General features: G+C 34.6%; 1 protein-coding gene across 1 annotated transcript in view; it reads right to left on the bottom strand.

Moving 5' to 3' along the window:
* The window catches only part of nmo (serine/threonine-protein kinase nemo), a 156,148-nt gene that overhangs the window by 71,102 nt on the left and 66,162 nt on the right, over positions 1-18,884 (bottom strand). Inside the window, 2 exon segments of the mRNA XM_068773304.1 lie at positions 148-203; positions 1,873-2,002. Of these exon segments, the coding sequence (XP_068629405.1) occupies positions 148-203; positions 1,873-2,002 (186 nt within the window).

Raw genomic sequence — 18,884 nt, forward strand, 5'->3', positions numbered from 1 at the left:
ATAAATAAAATCGTGGAGAAACAAGCGGGGAAGCCTCCATCCCAGTGGCAGTCCCACACGTGCGGGGCCATCGCGCCGGCCGGACCGTTAAAACGAACTTATGCCTTCTCTTATCTACTATCTTATAAAACGCAAATAAAAGGATACATTTCCTGGAAAAAGTCGAGGCTAGGTGGCTGCAGGATGTCCAGTGCCGATAATACCTGCGGATAAATAAAGAAAAAAATTAAAATTATGCCTCTTATATCTCTATATAATGTTAGGTCGTGTTATTGAAGGTACTCTTGCAAATGATTGTTAGGGTGATTATTTTAAATGCATCGCTTATAAAAGTAGGCATTAGTGCCATACACGTTGTTTATGACCAGTAAGTTTACTAAGGCGTCTAACAGTCTAAAACTAGGTGATGCATACAACTTACGTAACGTAAAACTGTCGTTTAATTGGTCAAATACCACAAATTATATAACTAGCAAATTATAACAATAGAGAAGGTATTTTGCGACTAATTAATCTTTGCTAAAGCGCAATTAAAAATACAAATATAATTCGAAACGCCCGTTTATTAAGTCTAAAATACTATTTATTTCAGTTATGACAATAATTCATGTCGATATTTGTTGGTGATAAGTGAACGTTTTATCTCTGAGATCGAGTAGCAAATTGAGTAGTTCAGATAATTAAAGAATTTCGTATTGTGAAACCGTTGGAGAATATACTGAGAGTTAAAATCAAAATTATCACGGAAATTTCGCGTTTCGTAAAGAAACAGTTGTGCATAAAAATAAAAAGTTTTTTAATAGCAGCGTTTACTTGCACATAGTATTTAGCTGTATATTTTTACCAGTAAATTTGCAATAAAAATATTTGGCCAAGAAGTGTTAACTTCACATTCCGTTACATTCGTGTTCTTGTTTAAACTTTTAACAGCAATCATTATCGCTCTCTATTTTGATAAGAAATTACTTTTGCACGAAGTGAAGGTACAACCCGTACTGTTCTTTTTACGCTTCCTACGTCTCGCCGTATTTCGGCGGCGCCGGCCGCTAAGCTCTAATGAAACCTGAGAGTGACGCGTAATTTCTCGTCACAAAGCAGTCACGCATAATACGACCGTCATACAGAGGATCCAATTTTCTCGTTTGAATGCAAATCCTGTTAATACGCGGCGATAAATGCGCACAAACCACAGACAATAAACGTCGATCGATAAAACATACGTACAGTTAAAATGAGTTAGTTATATCCTCGAGTCGCATTACAATTATAGCCTGATAATGAATAAGCTACATTATCATGATAATGGCCCACTCAATAAAATCAAAATGGCGGATGATTGAAAAATTGGCCTGGTCGTAAAGACTGCTTATTCAGTTCGAAACGAAAATTGTACGGGACGGCTGAACTCGCATTATACTGTACCGGACAATGAAAAATATTTGCTGAATATAAGTTTGACAATTAAAATAAAATATGAATGAAAACGTTTATTATTTAATCGTTTCAAAAATACGTGCCAGCACTTTTTTATGTCTGTTGTATTCATTTTATGTGTTATATTTATAATTATTTAGCACTAATAATGTAGCCTTTACAAAATCCATAAAAGTAAATTAAAACAACTGTCCTATGCTATAGACCGAAAAAAGGCATTAGGAGTTAATCATCCAAAAACTCGTATCGTGTACCATAAAACAATAATACGAATATATTGTCTCACAAAAAGCCTCTAAATCTGTACAAACGAAGTGCCTCCGAGAATAGCAAGAGAGATCGCGGGCACTGTGAGGGGAAGCCTGTGCAACCACCTACATTTCGGCTCTTGACAAAGCGTACACCTAAGAAAAGAGTTAAAACTTGAAAAATACTTACGTTCTCATGTTTGAAGAAACATAGCATCTTGAGCTCGCGGAAAACGCGCTTGGAGGAGACGAGCGACTGGAACACGTTGGGCAACTTCTTGAGCGCCACGCGCCGGCCATCGCGCGGATCCGTTACCGCCCTGATAACCAAAAAAACGTTTATTTATCAACTACTACTTTTGTATGGTTGGCTCTAACACACTCATATTGATTTGCACCTTAACTCTACATTATCTATTTTAAAGTAATTCCTATATATTTATTTCAAATAGGCACGACACTGGCAATATATAAGTTTTAATTAGTTTCATTCAACAATGTACAAAATTAAACATATTTACTTATTGTAGGAGTACATAGACCTGGTAATAATTATGCTATTTTTTTATCTAAACGTATATATAATTACTTCTAATGTATATAAAAAAAATTATAAAATTAAAATTAAAAAAAAATATACAAAATTGTGACATCTTAGCAATGTTAATTGATCACACATAAATGTATGAACTATTACAGTAACACCGTGTGTTCATCATCAAGTTAGTCCGCGGCACAACCCGGGTTGACGATCTCGCCACGTAATAAACCAATGTATTACCAGCTCTCACTCTGGTCTACTTGACAGCTTCTCGTATCTTACCATACCTAGTGTAAAACTGTATCCATTTATACTATTTTTTGTTAGTTCTTGAAAGTGGATGGCGCCTCATGAACTATTGTAAACTTTGTTTTAAGCAGACTCAAGACTCTTGGAGGGGAAATCATAAACCGGCAATCACAGTAAAAGACATCCTCCCAAAAGGCGGACAAACGTCATTGCTAAGGTTGAAAACGCTGGATGCATTCACCATTTGAAATCCATGGAGGCTTATATCCAACAATGGACTTCTTAATGCAATAATGATGATTGTGATAAATATATATATTATATTATTTATATTAACATTTTTATACATTTTCACCGACATTAAACTGAAATTTACTATTACTAACTTTGTGCAAGCTTGTAAAATTTATTTTAGTTTCTTGTTCTGAAAAAATATTTCCATCGTTTTTATAACCGAATACCAAGAATTAGTGCTTTATATTTCAAGTCGTTCAAATGCTATCTGGTAATGTAACAGACAACATTTTACTATCATCCTTATAGCTATAGCAATAGGTATCATTTTGTGAAATTATAAAAACTGATAGAGATAGTATACAGACACTAACTCGTGAATCGTTTTGAGTATGCATTCATTTTAATTATGATGATAACATAAAAGTTTATTGGAGTGTAGATTATGCGAGTACCGGTTTAAGTGTCAAAGGCAGGAGACAAGGATGGTTATTTTATCAACGCTCCGAAATATTCCGTCGGACGGGGAACGGTTAACGTTCCCCCGCTCGATAACTAAATAGCGACCGCCGGCAGTGGGCGATAACATCCGTACAGAGGGAAATGGGAATACCAGTCGCGCCTGCCCGGGCTCACGGAACCCGACCGCCTCGCGATATAATCAGTAGTCATTTTTAAAAAAAAATCAAATCAACCACACGCTACCTCGTGTCGATTACCCAAGACTCACTCAGATGGATTAAAATTCTTGAACTACTTTTGTTGTAATTCATTATCAAGAATATAGTCACAGCCCACATAATTTGAGGAAAAATAAGATATATTCAATCTATTAGGGTCATTCTCCGAGGGCACAGTACGGAAAAACTGACATCTTCTGAAATGTCATCAACGTAGAAAGTAATTTAAATTATGATGAACTGATTATTAAAGTACGATAACATATAATGGACGTACAAGAAACCTAAAAAAGTATAAAGGATAAAATAAGAGAAAAACCTTAATTGACACAGTATACTGCGATTGAGATGAACGTAGCATCTGGCATGTAACATTATTTCTGTTCCTTTCTACCTATTAATAGCTCTATTGTTAAGACAACTAACAAATACGGCATATAGATGTAAATGCTGTTTAATAATATTTTTTGGACAAAAAGAAAAGTTTACCAAAATAAAATAAAAATTACTCTAGCATTTCTGGGAATAACCGTTGACCGTGAAGCACGCTAGCAATATTTTTAATAATATTTTTAGTTTGGCGTTTTATCCTTGTTTGGAGATGTCAACCCCATTATGACCATCATAAATATTTACCATTAAAACATGGAACAATCTTTATGGGAGACTCAAGACGCCAATCTGTGGAATCGTCTAGTAGATAGCGCCGTACCGACATATCGAACCGACCAAATTTTTATTGCCTTAAGAGTAATTCTAGATTAGTAATATAATATTCAATTTTAAATTAATATAACCATAATAATATATCAAAATTATCCGTAGAATTTCCAAAATAAACCTTACATTTTCATTCCATAAATTCCCGTACAAATCGAAAAATACGCGGTATAATTTAATACTTTTGCATAGGATACCTTTGAATTTTAAGCGTTTTCCTTAAACTTTTCCGATTTCTTAAACTTTCTTGATCAATTGCCTTTTCCATGAACGTCGGTAACCTTATTTTCGTTTGTTTTGCGAAGGTGAAATAACAAAAATAGTCGAACGAAAGTCGGGAGTTTCAACATTGAAAACACCTTGGGGCGTAATATAGAAACAGTGTTTCAGCTACGCCCGGGGCCTTAGCTTTACTCTATAACAACTATCTGTACTAATGTAGAAAAACTTAATACACTTTTTAAAATTCTTATGAACATTTTACTTAAAGTTTGAAATAATTTGAATGTGAAAACGTTTACATCGAACACGTAAGTTTGCACATTGAAACAAAATATAGTTCAGCAGATAAATATTTTATTCAAAGTGTAAATAAACATATTCTTTCGCAAAGTCAAGTACAAAATTTTTTACTGTTTTATTTCGCTTTTTCCTGACTTACTTATTTAATATGAAATATATAATTCGGAAATTTCAAAAATTTTAAAGCAGAAAAACAATATTAAGTTAATCTTAAATATTTACAGTTCCGATTTCTAGATATTAATTAATTACAATTTCTTTGTAACATCCCTTTATTCTTTTTTGGCCTACCCCTCAGGTTTACCTAATTTATCCTAATTAATCGTCATCATCTGTACACCTGTTGGGTGAACGTCCAATGCTGCAGAACTTTATAATAGCCAATTGTTATGCGTGCCTTGTAGCCTGCCAACTGCTCTTCAATTTAAATTTAAATATTGAATGCAATTTATAATACGTCTTAATGACGATATTGAAATTAACAAAAAAAAAACTGCCTTTGATATTAAATGTTCTTGAAAAAAATGTTACATAGTTAATATTCAAAGAATTGAACAAACGTAGCATTTAGACGTTCCATATTCGGTGCGGTGATGTTCAGCATTGCAAACAATGACAGGAAAAGGTATACGTAGACAAGTTCAATAACTCGGTGCAGGAGACGCCGCAAAACGTCACTCAACGGGAACGGCACATCGTATGCCCGGCGCATTTGTTAATGGTAATCAATGACTTAGGCGTAATTAACGATAATTTGTTTTGGCATCGTTAAATGGGGACATTAAATGTAACAGATTCTATTTTTAGGAAATATTTTACTATATCTGTGGTGAATTATGGATTATGGAGTAGCTTTGGCATTAAGGCCAATATATCATGATTGCAAACATCAGACGCCCATCCCCTCCGACCCTCACTCACCCTATCCATAGATTTCCAAAAGAATCGGTTGGATACGACCTGCATCAAGCGTCATCTGACGACTTTAACAAAATCATCTATCCACCTTGTAAGTGAACGTCTTATGATGCGCTTGTCTATCCATGGACTCTGCGCGCTAAGTGGCCTGCGCACTGCCTTTTCGATTTACTAGACCAATACAAGCACGTGATAATTCTCTTTGGCGAGAGGTCGCCTTTATTCGTATTCGGCGGTGTTACTATGTTTACGGCTTTAACAGCTTTATGCTAAAAAGAGGCTAAGTGATTTCGTACCACTGCAATGTCTAAATCTGTGTTGGCAAACAAAAAAAATTCTTTGTTACGTTTATTTTGTTTTTTCGTAAGATTCTTGATATATTGGCGTTAAATCTTAATATTAGTTAGTTTTTACTAATCTGAGTTTTCATTAGTGTTAATGATTGTGTTCGTTTGGTCATTAATTTCGGTACTCTTTACAGTACATTGTGCATAAAAATATAATTATTTTTTATACAAACTATACTTATGTAAATTTACTATACAATCTTCTCTAGAACCTTGAAATTAATAAATAAATAATAATTAACACAACCTTATGTTGACTATACATAGTAATACTCGTAGTGTCTCATTTCACATGAATATAAAGTACGTAACGTACTTGGTAATGTCAAACATTTTGAATTGCAAAACTTTATATACCATTGTTCCGTTGTGAGTTCGTGTAATGGTTCTTACTTTGTCTAATTCCTCTATAGTTCTATTTCATTCCAATTTTCCCTTTCTTTCATTACCACTCTTTCTTCACCTCGTTCTTCAATTATTACAGATACTTTAATATTATTCTATTACTAACTTATTTTAGGTTTTTTTCGGTTTATCACGTTTTATATATTCTTTTACTACATCCGTTTTATTTTCATTCTTGTTTATCATCTTAATATAAACTGTTTTTACATATATATTTTTAATTACCTACTAGTTTTTTTTTTTTTTGATTACCCGACCTTATTTTATTTTATTTTGGCTTTTGTTCCTGTAATATCCTGTGTATCCTCCGCTATCGTCCTGCGATACTTACACTGACTTTAATATTCTCGACTTGACGAGCAACTATGAACCTATAAAGTGGCGACCATAACGTCAAATTTCTTCAGTTTTCATTAGCATCGCCAGTATTTCTTGAAAATAAATTCTTTACTAATATAATAGCGGAGGATTCCATAACATCACATATTATTCTAATGTATAATAACGCAGGTGCGTGTTTATGCATACAGGGATGTTGCTGAATGTTTGTGTTGATGTTTGTCACGCTTTCGGTTCTTTGTGTGTGTTGCATCATAATTTATTCCCCATCGTGCCTATTATTAAGGTCTGTTCACAATTACCATTGAATATAAAGTGGTTTTGTGGATTTGCAATTTGTTGATAATCATAGCGTAATATTATAATGAGTATATGTTAAAAGCAATAAACATAAGTCATCGGAAACTTCTTTTTTCACGGCCTTATTTCTGTATTTCAAACACTTAAAAGAATAAGGTAAAAAGTTTTATCATAAACAAAAATTCCTTGTTTATATAATATGCACAAAATGTCTCAAAAGTTAAGTTTAATTTGTTGGATCAGTTTGATAAAAGTAAGTATTCTATCGATCGGGTATTGAAAACATGTTTATTGTCTTATTAAGAACACCGTTTCTTTACGTCTATTATTACACATATTTTAACATTTTAGATAGTAGCACATGTTTAATTGAAAATTATAATTTCTTAGTGTGAGTCCTGAACATTGGTTACGTGGCTGCCATTTCGTAAAAAAAATTTTTAAAGCCCCAGGATTTATTAGTGTAAATTTTCCATTTAGAATAGGTTTGTCATAAAAAATATTTTATTTATTCAATATGTGCAAGAAAATTACAAATGGTTTTTGTCAGTATAAAATATCTAGAAATTAATCTACGTCATTATTAAAGATATTTAGGTATTAAATAATGTCCATAATGTAATGACAATAAACAATCACAATTCTTAATGCGGATGACCAATGTGAAAAGATACATAAGATAACATAAGAGTTTACTAGTCTTTCTTCTTTTCAAGCGATGTACGCCCACTGCAATGCATAGACTTCCTCCAAAGATCGTCACGATAACAGATAATGAGTTTAAGTAAATATTATTTATACACTGGTGGTAGATTAGTAATTACTTTCCATAAACCGCTTTAAAGTGTAATCTTTTTCATATCATGAATCAGTATTACGCAATCATTACCATGTTCAGATTTGGCTAAAATTACTAATTTTTAGTTAACTTATCTCTTAAGAAGGCCTTTTAAATTTCAAAATTGCTTTATTACTTCAACCCTCCTATTACCGTCGTCGATTCAAGGTATCAAGGTCGATAAAGGTGATATACCATAATCGCCACGCATGGCACGTTGGCTGGCGATCGCAGTGTGATATGATGATACACAGAGGACGCTGCTGCCCATTCTCTGGAAACTTATTTGTTATCAGTACCAATGCTATAATTAATGACAAGCGTGTGTGTATAGATATAAATCATCAGCATTCTACCGGTGGGTTACTAATGCTAATTCCTTTCACCGTGCAATTTAAAATAATAATCACCATTACCATTCTTTATAAGTGAAAATTAATTCAAAATATTAATCTCAACAGATTTGACGTAAAAGTATTATCTATATCAACGTAAACGTAAATCTGCAGCAACAGAGTTGTTTTCATTCCGTTACAAACATTTTCAATAATTAGTTTTTAGACACAAGAAATGTATTTCTGTCCACTACCACCTGAGTCAACAAAATACCTAATCAAATTAGTAAAAGACATTTAATCGTCTAACTATAGGAGATGATAAATCCGCACACAACGAAAAGAAATAACAACTACTTATCTTACACTACTACTAAAACCCATTAGAATACTGGTTGTATTTTTGAACAAGGAAATAACATCTTTCCTATAGACCAGCAAAGTTAAAATCATTATCGCGGAAATAAATAATACAGTACGTATTTTATCTACCCGATTGTGACATAAGTTAATTAAAAAATATATATATAGATTATGCTGAGTAAATTAGTTATTAAAAAAAAGTTTATTAGGTACTTTGTACTAGGTTTTAAATAAAATAATAAATACTGACAATTATTTTATTTCGTATAGATATCGATACAAAAATAGACGATAAATATTTACACGGTATACATACGAGGGTCAAACTGAAAGTTCTTAGAAAATCAAAAACTAAGCATTCTAGCAAGTTATTAGTTTTATTATAACTTTTCAAAATAGCGTCCATTTACATCAATACATCGCTGCATTCGATGGAACCATTGAGAAAAGCACCTTGCCCACTCGGCCTTAGGGGTCTCTTCGACGGCGTTTTGAAACGCAGCCACTGCTTCTTCGGCGTCCATAAAATGTTTTCCTCGAAGTTTTTCTTTTATTTTCGGGAATAAATAAAAATCGCAGGGTGCGAGGTCGGGGCTATACGGCGGGTGACCCAGTAATTCCACGTCTGAGGTCGCCAAATAGTCGATCGTTTGCCTGGCGGTGTGCGACGAGGCATTGTCGTGATGAAGGAGGATCCTGCTGCGAGGTCGTTACTCTCGAACTTTTTCCAAGACAAGTGGCAAACAGTTGTTAGTGTACCACTCTGCATTAACCGTTTTCTGATCCTCTAAAACAACTGTCGCGTAATGACCTGTCTTTCCGAAGAACGAGGCCACCATCTTTTTTCCAACACTTCGACCTCTCTTCACTTTAGTTGGCAACTCTTCGGAAGGAAACACCCACTGAGCAGACTGTCTTTTGGTTTCCGGATCATAACAGTAAATCCAGCTTTCGTCACCCGTTAGTATGTCGAACACAGCATTTGAGTTACCTCCGTTAAATTTTTGGATCATTTCTCGGCACCAATCAACACGGCGGAGTATTTGAGCCTCGGTCAAATTATGCGGTATCCAGCGGGCACAAAGCTTCCTGACCGCTAAATGTTCATGGAGGATTTTGTGCACTTGACTCATACCTATGCCTAGACTTGTCCAAATCTGCTGATAGGTCACTCTTTTGTCAGTCTCTATCATACGCCGCACAACACTGATATTGTCTTCAGTCGTCGCTGTAGAAGGCCGTCCCTCACGCAAATCATCGGTGAGATTAGTTCGACCACGTTTGAATTCATTAAACCAGTTGTAAACTGTGGCACGAGATGGGGCTTCATCGTGAAAAGCCAATCGAAGTCTATCATAACTTTCTTGTTGACTTATATGACATCGAAAGTCATAAAAAATCATTGCACGAAAATTTTCTCGGCTTAAATTCATTCTGACGTGCACAGACAATTATCAATTTGCCGCCAAATCGTAAAACAAATGACAAATGAATGAAATGTATACTCAATATTATTGGTAAAGAGTTCTATTTTCAAAATTTAAACTTATTTTTTTAATATAATGCTTTTAAGTTGCCAGTTCTAAAAACTTTCAGTTTGGCCCTCGTAACAGCATTTTATTCGTAAAAACACTCTTAATCAAATCAAGTTTGTCTATCGCCCGCACGGCAAGCAACTTGTACAAGGAATGTTCGTAAACAACGATCAATCAAAACTTCCAGCTCCGAATATTCCCGGTGCCGAGAAATTACATCAAACAATCGTCACTGACTGATACTACGTTTTTGTTTTGTACGGGGAATATGATAAAAGTTCAAATACTGAGTTTAAAAGTACTCAACTTCTTTAAGAAACCAGCACGGATTTGTGTGTTTAATTATTGAGAACTAATTTTATAATGTTTAAAGTACATTGTTATTACATTATAATGTTACAATAAAACAGTGAAAGCAAATAATAATTAAATAAAATAAAAGAGCAGTTGTAGCCCACCGGTATAGACTATGACGATTCTCAAGAGATAGTCTTGGATATGACGAGCACTTTGTGCATTAAATATATAGGATTCACACTTCTCTAAATCAAGCTTCCAGAGAATGGGCAGCAGCGTCCTCTGCGTACCATAATACCACATACAGCGATCACCAACCCGCTTGTCAAGCGCGGCGATTATGGTGTATCCTCCATGGGTATCTTTGGCGGAGATCTATGCTTAGCAAAGAGCGTCTATGAAATGAAACGACGAAAAACTAATCAAAAACTGAAATGATGTAATATTACTACTATACACGTCAACACCATAAGACCACTTATTGTGGCGATCATTGCACTTGGCCGTAAACGTCTATCGGATGACATTTATTTCCATCTTTATAAAAATTATTAAATTTTAATTTTTACGACTATAAACTTCAGTAAGTAGCGGTATAAATGAGTAATTAGAATTATAGAATTTAGATTTAAAGGTAATTTATAAACTTAAATAAAATAACCGTGAGCAATAATGCATTATTAACAAAGCACTTTTTGCTTAAATTAGTATAAAAATACGGTACAAGGATAAGTTAAGGCGGTCAAGCCACGGCCGCGTTATGTAAGCCGGCCCTTACTCACGCACCGATGAGGCGCAACGCCGTGCGCAGCTCGTGCGCTCGCCCGGTTCACCATTACGCTATCGCGTGTATAACTAGATTAAGGACCAGAGTAACCCGTAAACCCGACTATGTATATAGATAGTGAAACAAATTGTCCATCTCGTGGCTATGGGATGACGTTGGCTTATTCGGCCTATATACGACGTGTTGGACATTGTAACACCTTCATATTAGTTACAAAATTGAATTACATTGTAAGCACATGACTCGATTCATATTTATTTTAAAAACTGTAAACCGAATGAATAATTTATTCAAACGACAGTTTTGTTTTTATTTCCTGATAATTGGTAAATAAACGTTAATATATTTGTATTTCCGAATATATATAATACAAAACTGTATATTTATAATAACTTTAAACTTTTGAATGGACTTCTCGTGTCGCACTGATCGATAGTTTGGTCACCGCGGAACAAAAATATTTTTTTGAACAATGACAACGTCCACACATATATTATATATATATATATATATATATATATATATATATATATATATATTATATATATAATATATGTCTCGAACTCATCGAACTAATGAATCGAACTCATCAAGTATATAAATAAACATATATGTCACCAGAGGCGACTTTTTTTTACTCTTTAAGAACCTGTTAAAAGGAAATGTACTAAGTTAATAATTTGTATAAATCGATTTAAAAAAAAACTTTTGAATCAGAAATGATTTTATTGTTTTATCTCTTTACTTTGTAGTTTCTTTAATTTGTTTTCGTACACATATTTTACATTAAATGTATAGCAGTCACGTCCATCGCTTCAAATTATCAAATATTTATGAATAGATACTAATTTTTATCCAGTTCCTAGTTATTAGATAGAATAGTATTATTGAAGAAATTAAGATTTAAAGATCTTATTAATATACCTACATCCATGTGTTACGTTTGTATGACACGCACTCAACAAAGCACCTTTCCTTTAGTTTTCAAATATAGAAACAAGTGTACGACTAGACAGAGATAGTGAAGGCCTGTTCAAACATTACGCAACGGCTAGCCGTAAGTCTGAGATAACAACGAGCCTTTTTCCAGAGCTTTGGCTAAACAATATTTCAGAAACAATGGGAATAAATTATACATGTGCCGGAATGCGTTTGAACGTCGACAATGCGTCGTGCACCGTATGAATACGGCTACTTGCACGAGATTTTTTTTTTCCTTTCATTTTCAAAAGTAATATTAAATATATATGACGCTAGTAATACAGTGGATTAACGAAGAAAAAATTGTATGACTTCTCTTTAATTTCTCTAACACGTGCCAACCACGTAGTAAGGTAGAGGTAAAACAACTTTCGTTGTGAGCAACTTAACCAATTTATTACGTGTCATATATTTCTAAACCCGTAGTGACTTTGTTATTCTTGACCTCCAAGGATATCGCTTACGAATAACGAATGTAAGAAACAACAAATGCAACAAGGACTATATGCGCGGCGTAATTCTAATCAGGAAACTTGACGGCACCAAGTTGGGCATCAATCGGAATGATATAGGAAGCGGTTAAAGATAAATAAGGAGTTTTTAAGTAATGCAAGAACGCACACTAAACATTATTGCGATGCCGGTTTCAAACAAAGCGCGACGTATCGAAACGACGACGCCGCATAACGCGAATGCCAGGGGAATTAGTTATGGGCCGGTTGTATCAGGCTGCACTTGCGTTATGTACCAGTTATTTGCACCGGGCCGTTTGTGCCTTGTCTTGGCACAAACGGCATGTTTAATAGTTAGAGACTGCGTGTTTATTAACTCATTACCTTGTTCTATGTACATTGTTAAACTTTGTATGTAGTTCAAAATCTAATCTGCAGAGTACAGTACAACAATATTAATACAATAAAAAGTAAAAATGTCCACGTAAATTTTAATATCGAATAACAAGCATAAAATTATTGCATATTAAAAAAGAATATACATTATATACAAAATTCTAGGCACATTTAACTTGTTTTAATAATGAATCTTGTCAGCAAATAATATACTATAGACGATATGAACAATATACTAAGGGTGATTAAACATGAAATACACTTTGGTAACTCAAGGTTAGTCACTAAATAATATAAAATGAAATAATTAAAATCTTTTGCAAATCATCGTCATCATTACAGCCGTCCACAGCTGGGCATAGGTTTCTTTCGTCGATTTCCAGAAGGACCGGTAAGGGCCTGCACCTTTTGATACCTGTCTATTATTTGTCATTGCATTGTCAAACAGTACTGTGAGAAAATAGACAAAGGTCGTAAAGTTAAAATGATTTAATAATCACAAACCGGCAGAGATATTCCAGCTTATTCCGTTAAAGCAACATAGTAATACAAGTAATAATATTGTATCGCATGTGCCCCTTTTACGACAAAGAGAAGTAATGTTTATAACAAAAACACCGCTAGATCAACAGAGAGAACTCGAGATGGCATCTCAAAAACGCCGGACCCGCAAGGCTTCATATTGTGTATCCCGCACGCTTCTGCAAACGAGGACAGCGTGCACAACTATAACAACTATAAGAGCAAGTTATATGCAGTTTCTGAGCGGCCATTGTCGCCTTCTACGTAGAGGCTGCGGTTAGGCCGCTCGTACACGGGTGACGCAGTTTCCACGAGCCGAAGTCGCCGCGGAAACTCTCCTACCCGTCGCCGCTTTGAAGTACATTCCGAGGTAAAATTATATTTGTTTGTGGAAGTTTGGTAATAACATTTTATAAAACACAAGGTGTCTCAACAGCCATCTAAATTTAGCTAGGATAAGCAATAAACCTGATAACGATGCAACCCACACGCGAAGTTCGTCTATTTTTTGGCTTTATAACATTCCCTTAAAAAAATGACTCTATAAAGTAAAAAGAACTGAGTGTATCTCTTACTAAAACTTTTTAAATTTAGTTCGAAATTTTGCGAGCGTAAATTAAGTACTCTTTATGCTAATGTAGAATTAGCATTATTCAAAATGAAAATTCCGAAATACGGGCAGCGAGTACATTTCCGTTTTTCGGCGTCGTTCGTTACAGTTATAACTTGGCTGAAACCGAAATCCGACAAACAGAGAAAATGAAACCGCAGACGGCGCTTTTGTCTGAAGGGCATGCGTTGGGAAAGACGCAATTTCTCTGCGGATTCGTTCAGCGAACAATGCCGAAACAGCTATATTGTAGCTCTTTATATAGCTCTTACATAAATATAACGCAAAAGACATTGACCGGTTCGTTTAAAGGAAAACACTATGAAAAAGCTATAATTCTTGTTTTTATTTTTCCTGCTCTTAAACAGATTCTTTTATGGTCTACACGCAATAATAATTTACCGGTCTTGGATCACTGTTACAAGCTAAGATCAGGTTTAATATCACTACAGCGCCAATATCTGCTGCCAAACAGTATTACGTAAGCTGTTATATTGTGTTGCGGTTCTAGAGTCCCATAGCGAAGCAAGTTGCCGAGCTAATGATACGTGCCATCCCATAACCCATGATGATGAACGCACATACGACGCTGCGCACGATATTTTATTACAAAATTCCATATATAACTATACTGATATAGATGGACTACTTCAAATACCATTATGTAGACACCTTGTTCATATTATCCTTGTAAATTTAGTAACAGATGTTTTAATTGTATGTAATAATATTACAAAATTTTTGAATAATTTCTTTGTAATTCTTTCTGTTAAATGTATATAAGTAAAATTAATTGTAATCTTAGTTAAGGATTCGGTGTGGAAGTCACGTGTAATAGATACCTATGAGTGTCGTTTTCCATTTTCTTACTCGGTGTATCCGAGCAAAAGAGAACGACATAAATAAAAGCTTCTTCGGTACAAGGACGAACGACAAACAATCTCCATAAATAGAACAGATAGCAGGAAATGTGTCCACAAAAGAAGACCCCACGCCTCGTCAATATCTCTAATGTCACGCCGTCCTACACAATGTTGGATATTTTGTTTTTATCTCCGGAAAAAATGTATTTCTATTATTTTAATAGTACCACAGCAAAACTGAATCACAGCGCAAATATCGAAAATTCAGCTCGTTTCCCGTTCGTTCAAATATTGTGAAATGTTAGTGTTCAAGTTTCGAATGTGTCGGTGCTGCAATAAGCAACGGGAAATTCGGCATGTGGGCATGGAATGTTCCCTGACGAGCAGTTGTTATGAAAAATTACAACAGATAATTACACGAGTAGCGATACAATGGAAGGGTAATGCAAAATAATAACAGGCAACAGGGTGGGGCCAATTTCCCGTGGGCGGTTTGACGACTGCGCTATAATATTTATAACGCTCCGATATCATGCCGACCATAGCTCCGGCACGAACTTTTTGCTTATCTCACGAAAGGAGAAATTTATCACCTTCGTACACCGAATCTTAGATGTTGTTAATTGATTAATGGCTGTATTTTGCAATATCCGCTGTTAATTAATATATGTAATTAAATAACAAATCGTGATAAAAAATAGTGTGTTAAGCTTAACTATACAAATTATTTTTTGTATTTAAGACAATCGATCCATCTATATTATAAAAACAACTGAATGCTATATTTTCTATGATTGTAAATTGTAATGTAAATGACCCGAAAGTAAACGTTGATTATAAATATAAGGATGTCTCCAAAAATTCATGTGCCAGAATGACAATGACTCTCTTATTCATCATCAAAATCATGTTAATCGATAGACGTCCACGGCATTGCCCAGGCCTGCTCTAAAGATCGCCACGATGACCGACCTGACGTTGCCCGCATCCAGTAACTTCCTGCAACCTTAAGTATGTCGTCGGACCAGCTAATGGAGGGCCACGCCGCGTCTCTCATCATTCCGTGACTCATGCTCGCCAATCGAGAAACTTTCTATTCAAACGGCCTTCAGCTGCACTATCTTATTACGTTTCATTAATTATATATAACTACACCTATTATATATAAATATTTCACTAATATCAAAACAATAAACCAAACGATTTTGTACAAATAAATTTTTAACATAATTAGTCACTAGCTTGACATTTGTATAAGAAAAAAAAAACTTTTTATTGGTCGTCGGCACTCAAACATTAAAAATAACAAAACGAAACGTACACCGAAGGGGGAGCGGGCAGGAAGTCCACTCGGGTAACTGTGTCAGTGTCAGCGTATCAGGGACTTTTTTTTCACACATTTTTTAGTGCACCGCCCGGCCTCCATCAATGTCATGCGGCCAGTGTTTGTTCGATGCTAAAAAAAAATTGCCATATTCCCAAAAATATCTCACTGAAATGACAACTGATATTGTGAAAAATAATAAAAATGCTGATCTACAAACTATTACCTAAATTTATAATGTACGTGCAAATACTTTTGAATTTCATACGGTAATGCGTATTTTGCGTAGAATGCATTTAAGGCTTTTAGACCACTGTTACACAACTCGTAAAAAAGGAAAATAAATAAATAAATTAACACAAAAAAAAATATCCTGTAAGTAATATACGATAGAAGAAGAGGGTGTTGAAATATATATGTTCGTACGGATGACAGAATAATGTAATGTCACAAAGCAAGGGCCTCGACGACTCTCGGGGCTATTTGCTTCTATTTTCGCCACCGTTATAATGCATGTGTAACACGAATACCCAGTTATATTTAGCGATGTATCGTGATATTCGAACCCGGTGCCGTCGGGAAGTCGTTAGAGCACCGTTGCTTGACCTATTGTTCGTAATTAATTGGAGGAAAACAACAAAGATAATAATAAATTGTTGTGTATAAATTGTCGTTGCATTGCCTTTATGTTGCATTTTATCTTTCATCATGCCCTTAATAAAGATCATAGGAATAACATAGTAATTGGATAATACTAAGCCAAGTTCAGCAACAAAGGCGTCATTACATCGTAATTATAAATTTTACTATGATCTCATATACTTTCTTTACGATTTAAGAACTACAATACTGTTCCTCAGGATTTTTATAAAACTGGTAGAAGATTATGAAATATATTTGGAATAGTCTGAGAATTAAACGTCTTCTGAAAACACTGAAATACTAGCAGATAAATTTTCTAATTACAAGGAGAGTTCAAAGTGAAACTTGATGATTTGCGTCCCGTGTAAGGGATAGTAGTGTATATCCAGCTAAAGGTGGCTATGAACTGTGACTCTTCACACTTATAATGCGTCATCGTCACCATCAATTCAGCCGCAGTACATTTACTGATGGACATAGACCTCCCTCATAGATTTACAGTAGGACCAGGCTAAATATGATTTGACCGAGTGCATACATTAAATGTTTGAAAATACGAACGCTTACGTATTGTAATTTATATTTTTCGTTTTTGCTGTAAAATATATTTTACAATTTCAAAATGGGTAGTGTTTTATTGTTTACTTATTCCGTCGCGGCACGAACCACAATACGCGATGCCACTTATTTCCATGATAAACCGCGGTGCCAATATAAAATCCTCGCCTGCGTTGTTAAGGTAAATCTCAGTAAGTCGCTCCTATTTCACTGCTTCAAAAGGATATAGCACATCGTATTTGAAATTTGTTTGAAGTAAGATTTGTACAATATAAAAGAGAATTATGTCACTTCAATTGAACTGAAAAAAAATGCTAACCATTTGAAGTTGAGTTTTAGGTTTATTTATTTTTTCATTTAGTACGTACTTATATCGTGGACGTCGAATACATTTTCATAAAAAAAAATTATTGCTTCACACAACTTCTGAGAAGCAACAGTTGATGTTTTAAAATCTTCATTTTTTTTCTCTTAAAAATACTTTACGATTTAAATTGTATAAAGCACAAATAGCTCTTCCGCATGAAGGAAATACATGACCGCGATGCCAGGTTAAACTGTAGTCTAACTTATTTATACGTCGGCTCCACCTAAGCTAGAGCAGTTCTGGCGCTGGAACAAACGCACGGCCTCATTCCAACGCTACGTGGGGCTTCGCAGTTCAAACGAACCGACCTACTTCCACACACACGCACCTCATGTACGTAGCAAGCAACACGTGCGCGGCTACTTTAGCGCACATCCTCTAAAATTTTAAACAGTTTAAACAGTGTGCTAGCAAATGCGTTTTATGACTAACAAAGCAGGTAATGTACAAGGGAAGAGTTTCTCTGGAGTACAAAGTTACGAAAGGAACAGAGCATTTATCTAATACAGTTTTGTAATGAAAAATAGGATCGAAAATAAATGGCTATGATGTTTTTAGACTTTAACTTTATAAAATTAAAATTTTTAAAATTTCAATAACACTATGGTGAAAGTATAATTATGTTATCCCATACGTCCTAAATTTGTGTTTAACTTACTACTTTAACTTGTATATAACATATGGTTTCTAGCATAAGATACCTGCCACCAATGAATAAAAGCAAATTGCTGGAAACAGAAAAATACAGATATTTTACAGCAATAAAGAAATCCCAACAGAAGAATCCTTTAACATTTTTAAAACAATCGTAAGATCCAGTCGTGAGGTAAAACACAATGTGAAGGAAAATAAAAGGAACATACTTCTAGAGGTATAAAACTTGCTTTGGCTAAGTTCATCGGCCCTGGTGTAGTTGTTTCCAGGTATAACACTCCCACATAAACGGTGCAATGTTTACGTTTCATTTTCGAGTTATTAGTGTTCGACTCCACAAACCACTAAGCGCGACTAATTAAAACTTAAATAAAAACACCAGTAAAATAACTTGACATAAAACAGAAAAGGTTACCTAGAATT

Source organism: Battus philenor, unplaced genomic scaffold, assembly GCF_028537555.1.
Source record: "Battus philenor isolate CCGP_79_NKW_IND1 unplaced genomic scaffold, ilBatPhil1.0.hap1 SCAF_6, whole genome shotgun sequence".
NCBI lineage: Eukaryota > Metazoa > Arthropoda > Insecta > Lepidoptera > Papilionidae > Battus > Battus philenor.